This window comes from Panicum hallii, chromosome 7, assembly GCF_002211085.1.
Source record: "Panicum hallii strain FIL2 chromosome 7, PHallii_v3.1, whole genome shotgun sequence".
Taxonomy (NCBI): domain Eukaryota; kingdom Viridiplantae; phylum Streptophyta; class Magnoliopsida; order Poales; family Poaceae; genus Panicum; species Panicum hallii.
The window spans coordinates 43257785-43264481 of record NC_038048.1 but is presented as its reverse complement, the minus strand read 5'-3'; the positions used below and the strand labels follow the sequence as shown (position 1 = coordinate 43264481).

Here is a 6697-nt window from a genome sequence, read left to right as displayed (position 1 = left end):
CACGACTTGGTTCGGTTAACTAGCTAGGTGTCCCGCGTAAATAGCATATGTAGTTAATATTTTTTTCAATCCTAAACTTTAGGCTCTTTGTTTAACTTTAAAATAGATTTATTCAAATAATTTTATTTTGTTGTTTCATTTTTATCGTTTTATCCTAACGTTCTAGACCAAGATATATAGCGTCTTTTTATCATCAAATTTTATAGCGCGAAATATGTACTCATAATAAATATGGGGATGCTATATGTAGGAACATAGTTTTCATGTTTACTAAAAGTAATATAACCTTTTAGTCATGTAATGTAAATTTTCTCTAGTTACGACACCGATTATTCATGATATGGGTGATTTTATTGATAGGAGCTAGCGAACGTAGCTAACCCTACTCCAGCCCAATTATATAGCTTACATACACGGATGGATATCTGACTTGTCTCTTTAGTCTTGTTTTGGTGGATCCGTTCATTTACGAGTTGATAAAGCTACCTTCTAGCCACGACGGTGTGGCTTCTTCACTTGTCGTGTAGAGGGCGTGGTGTCAAGAGGTTGATATTGTTGAATTTCCTCTGCTCTTCCACTTCGCCAACCCTATCACCTTATCCGTTGACTTCGTCAAAATCTCTGGGTGGTTACTTCACTCCCTTGGTCACATAGCACTTTTATGTCGATTCGGTAGATAGATCTCTTTGCCATGACATACCCTCTTCAAGATTCCACCTTTTTTGGATTTTGTAAATTTATTGGTGATTTGCAAATTTTGAGCAAAATAATCGTATTAGAACACTCAGTTCGCCTTTTTTTTTAGTTCACAATATAATGTATTTTCTCTATTATTAATATGGCAATTTCTAGTCTTTTTAGTGTGGTCATAGAGACTCTTTTAATACCCAACTCATAAGACAATATATCCATCAGGGTTTTGTCTACATCAGGGCATGCTAGTTAGTTCTGTTATACCTGGAATCTATTTGATTAGTTCATTTAAGTTTTTCCTCATAGTGCTACTTTTGTGCATGAAAAGACTCATATATGACTTCGACAAACTCACTTCTAAAAGCTGTTTCGGACACCTGCTGCAATTTCCTCTTGGTTGTGGGCATAGTTAGGGCCAGTTTGGCAGAGCTCCCAGAGCTGATTCTCTGCTGAATCCAGCAAGAGCTCTGCCAAACAGTTTTTCAGAGAGAAGTGATTCTCTGCTGATTCTGTGGAGTGATTCTCTGAAATGAACTAAGAGGCTGGGAGCTGAAAAAAGTAGCTTCTCCTGATTCTGTGAAGTGATTCTCCATCCTAATTTTAAAAGTTTATGCTAGAGAATCAAAGAGAATCACCTTCAGCCACAGAATCACTTTTATCAGAGAATCAGCTTCCACAGAGAATCAGGATCAGTTGGAGCTCTACCAAACTGGCCCTTAGAGCCTCTTTGGGGGAGCTCCAGCTCCAGCTCCTCGAGCGGCTCCTACTGGAGCTCTACCAAACGGGGTGAAGGTAAACGGCTCCGGCGGAGAAGCCCCTAAAATTCCGCTAAGAGGAGCCATTCGGTGGAGTTGGAGCCGAAAACACTGGCTCCCCGCAGCTCCTCCGCGTGGCTGCCCTCTTTGCCCTCCGCAGGTGGCGCGACGACCGGCGACGGGAGGCGCGAGCACGAAGGCCGGCGACGGGGGCGGAGGTAGCCGGCCGCGGGAGCGTGAAGCAGCAGGAGGGCGTCGCGGGAATGCGAGGCGGGCGGCAGTGGGGCGGAGGTAGCAGGCCGCTGGAGTGCGAGGCAGCGGGAGAGCGTCGCGGGGACGCGAGGGAGCGTTGCGGGGCGCGAGGCCGGAGCGGAGTGCCGCACGTGGCATGGCAGGGGCACCAGAACTGACGAGTGCCATCGAACGAGCTGGAGAAGAAACGAACGGATAGCTGGAGAAGAGGACTGAGCACAGCGATAGCTGTAGAGGAGGATAAGGAACGAACGGATGGACAAGGACGAGCGGTAGACACACGGACCACGTGGAGCAGGCACGAGCGGCGAGCTGCAAGAAGAGCAGATAAGGATGAGAGAGAAAGAATAAAAGAAAAATAAGTAGAAAAATTAGGAAGAAAAAAAATTTTAGAGAAAACAAAGGTATCGTGGATAGTTGGAGGTGCGGTTTTGCTAAATATTTTTCAAAACGGTTTCGGTTTCATAAAAAATACCACTCCACCAGAGAAATCAGAGCCGGAGCTATTTTCGAGGGAGCCGTAGCCGTGTCAAATGGAGTCTTATTATCTGCTTAAAAGTTATAAACCGATATAATATCCAAACTAAAAACATAGCTTGCAGCTTAACACACATTCTAATGTTAGCTGTCCAGTTGTTCTGAAAATTCTTTTAAGACTCTTGTTCGGATGTGCCCACACAAACTACTTTTGATCATGGCTGTTTTGAAGTTGCTACTAAACTACACCGGCCGCCTAGGCTTGCCTCGCAGCTCCGGACCAGGCTGCCGTTCAATCCAAAATATAAGATTCCATGTTTTGTACATGTCACATGTACAATATTGCGTATGGAGTATGGACTCTTGAGCTAATTATTTTTATTCCTAATTTTCAAATATATTTGTTAGTCGTATTTGACTTGGACTCTTAGGTGAGTCTAAACGGTTACATCTTTATAAAATCTAACGGTATATATTTTTCTCCTTTTCTGATTAATGTGGTAATTTTTAGATCCTCTTGGTGAATGTGATAGCTTCTTTAATACTATTATAATAAGATAAAGATAGATACCATCACCAAGAGGATTGAGAGGAATTTTGACGTGTACAGGATTTAATCTTCTCCAATTCTTTTCAATCATCATCAAACTGAAAAAGCCTCAAGTCTATTAACTGCACTCCTATAGGGCCTAAGATTGAATGGATCGTGAGGTGTGATGCTGAGGCGCGTGGTGGGGAAGTGGCCAGTGAGCCACTTGTTGCCCATCTCTTTTTCGAAAGACCGATTTATGGGTGAATTAAAAGGTTCTGGGCTGAGTAGAAAGAGAGCAGCTGCGTTTTAGTGTTCCGGGCTCGTGCATTTTGGATTCTGGAGTGGAGATTTAACTTTTAAGCACGTGACTACCTGAGCAATCGATGCCTCATGTTGGAAGATTTGCCGGCGTGCATACTCTGTTTTGGTCCCTCTGTCAGTCGAACCATTTGTTATGTGTTTCGTGCATACTTGTGTGCAGCTCAAAGACTTCCATGTGGACCAGTAAACAAATGGGACAGCTATGAAAGCATAATTACGACACTGAGGGACACAACTTTTTTTTTTAACCATGATCACCAGGACAAGATACAATGCAACATAGGCCCAACGAGTGGGGCATCCAAGCTGTTGTCCCGCCTGCTCAGGCCCAACAAAGTAATGTCTCACCTTCTAAGCCCACTCCCTCTTTTTTCTGATTTGCTAAGCCCATTCCTACGTAACTAGCCAGAATACAGCAAACGAGTGACAACATCACAGAAAGCACACACATCCATCCATTCTCGACGAGACCACCCATCCAACTGCCTGCCCTGAAAGGAAGCACACACGGCCGCCGCGCGGCGCGGCTAGAACATCGGGGGCGGCGGGAGCCCCGCGGCGGCGTGCTGGCTCCCGCGCGCCTGGTGGCAGAGCTGTCGCAGCCTGGTGGGCACGTACCAGATGGCGAGGCGCGGGTGCGCGGCGAAGACGGCGTCGACGTCGAACCCGTGGCGAGCGGCGATCTCGACGAGCGGCGCGTAGCAGGCCTGGCGCCACGCCCCGACGTTCTCGCCGCGGGCCTTGTACGCCCGGCGCAGCGCGTTGGAGGCCTCCTCGTCCAGGCAGTGCAGCGCGTAGCAGTGCACGTAGTGCCGCATCTTGGGCTTGTTGATGTAGCTCGCCCCGCACTTCTTCGCGTACCGGAACACCTGGTTCGTCACCTGCAAGAGCCACGCGCACAAACCCATCAGACTTCCGTGATCCGGCATCGTGCCCCGCCGCTGCGTGCGCGCGTCGTGACGCGCGCACGCACGGAGGCAGCTCACGGAGCGAACAAGCTAGCTTTGGGTGCGCCTGGCGCGGAGGCAGGAGCGCATCGATGCCCCCGTCCAGGATCAGGCAGGGTCAGGAAGGCCATCACATCCAATCACCCCGGAATCCGGCCAGGCCAAGGGCCGTGCATTCACTTCACTCCACCGCACTCGCAGCACCATCTCCAAGCAGGCGAAAGCGAGATCACATGGCTCGTACGTGCGAAACCGGTGGCAGCAGGGCACAGGCCACGGAGCCCGAGAGGGGGCGTCCATGTCCATGTAATGCATGCCCGTCTATCCATCTGAACCTGACGCCACGGAGCCGGACAAGACAACACAAGCCGGCGCAGGCTTTGCCAGCCTACCCAGGGCTGACACGTCGCTCTCCTTTTCCAGGTGCTTGCGCATCGACGTGCGTGTGCGTGCCCAGTGTCCACCAAAATACTCGCGGTACGAGTACTTGTGCATCGGACATCGAGGACTACTCGGTGAACTACAGTGGCGCAAGACCACTCTACTCCTATTTGCTTTGGTTTACAAGTAAAGCCTCTTTTGCGTGCCACCACATTTTATATTAGGTATAAGTGAATAATCATACTTAAGATTCTTTAAGTTAAACTTTCAAGCTTTACTTTGTGTGAATCTAAGTGAATAAACACAGTGATACATGTACCACGTGTTACTGTGGTAGAGTCAAAGTTGAGTTCAACAGTGGCAGCAGCTTCTAGATTGACAATGATCTTACAAGGGCACGAGGCTGCAATGCTGTTTATCCCACATTTCTACTGTTCATGAGGCTGGAACGAAATCTAGGTCACTAGATCTACAATTCTACAGGAGCTTGTGTTCTTATCATTTGTTTCAAAAAAAAGTGTTCTTATCATCGTATGCATAAAATGTCTTCAAAATCAATGTGATGCAGCTAATCCAATTGACGTGTGCGTACCTTGGTTGGGGCCTTGTGGCCGCTGAGCTTAGCGATGGACTGCACCTGCAGCAGGAAGACGCGGCACTGCTCGTACAGGTGGAACAGGTAGTCCAGCCCGTTCTTCTTGGCCCGCGCCACCTCGCCGGGCTCCGTCACCACGAACGGGTGCTCCCGCTGCCGCTCCCCGCCACCGCCGCCGCCGCCCGCGGACGACTCGGTCGACTCCGACCCGCCGCCGCCGTCCTCGTCGCCATCGTTCTCGTCCCCGAGCACGTCCAGCGGCCTCAGCTCCTTCTTCCTCCTCGCCTTCTTGCCCTTCCTCGCCGCGGCGGCGCCTTTCTTCGCCTGCTTCTTGCCGGTCACCATCCTCCTGCCGGCCTCGTCGTCCGCCACGCCGCCGCTGCCCGCCGCGTCGCGCTCGTCGGACAGCACTGCTCGTCGTAGCGAATGCATAACAAAAAAACCGGCATCACAGACAAGCACAATCGCATATATATATGCACACTGTTCGCACGCATGCATTGACGCATGCACACGATCGCATCTTCACAAGCAAAAAACACAGCACAAAAATGACCGAGCACACATACTACCTACCTTCCTGTGAGGCGGCGTCCAAGGTGCTCCCAGCGTGGAAGCGGCCGCCGAGCGACATGACGCGGCCGCGCTCGGCGCGCAGCGCGGCGCGGAGGCCGAACCGCTCGCCGAGCAGCACGTCCCAGCGGAAGAGCCCCGCGAGCGCGGCCATCATGTCGTCGAGCTCGCGCTCCGTCATGCCCAGCAGCGTGCTCGCCGTGAACCCGAGCTCCGAGATCCGCGCCACCGTCGACGGGCGCACGCCGTACCCCGCCACCAGGTCCTCCAGCTCCCTCGGCGCTCCCAACTGCGGCGCGAGCGGCAGAGGCGGCGCCGGCGCCGGCGCGGCGTGCGCCGGGGGCCCCAGATCCCACCGGAACGGGTGCGCAGCCGAGAAGGCGTCGTTAGGATCCATCCGTGCGCGCCTGCGAGCAAGGCTTTGCCCCTCTCGGCCTCTCCCTTGGGTAGTTGTTCCTCGCGCCTTGGCACTGCTTGCTAGGCTTTGGCTCGCCGAGCGTCGGAGTGCTGTTATATAGCGGCTACTGTTTTGCAGGCGTCGCGCTGAGCTCCGGGCCGGCGCGGGCGCGGGCATCCGGTTGACTTGACAAATCCTCACTGGTTTCCTTGCGACGCACTGCACTGTAGCTTCTGTGGTGCATGCATTTACGCTGCCGTGCTTGTCGATCGACTGCGGCGAGCGAGCGAGCGAGCCCTGCTACCGCTCCTATACTACACGACGTGAAAACGACTCGTCCTGTAGAAAAGCTGCGTCGTCCTCCGTCTCGCGATTTGACAGTCTAGATTCTACGCCCCCCACCCCTACATTACGTGCGTGCTGGAGCATAAAAAGAAGAAACGGCGAGCCTAATAATGCGCAGCTGCAGCGTGTAGTCCTGTCGTGGCGCGTGTATATATATATATATATAGATATAGATATACACACGTTCGAGTTGTTTGGAAGCCTACCCAAAAATTAATTCTATCTTTTTTTTATTACCAACTGGGTCCGCAGCGATGCTCGCACATTGCAACATAGCAAGCGTGATGCCAGTTTTTTTTCGCTACGGGGCCCATTTTTTTGGGGCATCACTCCACACTGTGCACGGCATTAGAGCCTTCTCGGCAAATTTGCCTACCATGCCACGTAGTCAGCTAGTCGTATCCTGGTTGCGTATTAATATTCTATCAT

At 51.3% G+C, this 6697-nt stretch overlaps 1 protein-coding gene across 1 annotated transcript; it reads right to left on the bottom strand.

The window, feature by feature from the left end:
- Positions 1-3557: 3557 nt before the first annotated feature.
- LOC112901551 (probable transcription factor FL) lies at positions 3558-5923 on the bottom strand. Its single transcript, XM_025970482.1, has 3 exons — positions 5530-5923; positions 4951-5363; positions 3558-3911 (listed from the first exon to the last, which is right to left on the bottom strand). Exons 1-3 carry the CDS (start codon positions 5921-5923, stop codon positions 3558-3560), a joined length of 1161 nt encoding a protein of 386 aa, XP_025826267.1.
- Between the last annotated feature and the right edge of the window lie 774 nt (positions 5924-6697).

Coding starts and splice junctions, on each gene's coding strand:
- LOC112901551 (XM_025970482.1), bottom strand. CDS start 5,923: ATGGATCCTAACGACGCCTTCTCGGCTGCGCACCCGTTCCGGTGGGAT. Junction 5,364..5,529: donor GGACGCCGCCTCACAGGAAG/GTAGGTAGTATG, acceptor TACGACGAGCAG/TGCTGTCCGACGAGCGCGAC. Junction 3,912..4,950: donor GCCACAAGGCCCCAACCAAG/GTACGCACACGT, acceptor TGGCTCTTGCAG/GTGACGAACCAGGTGTTCCG.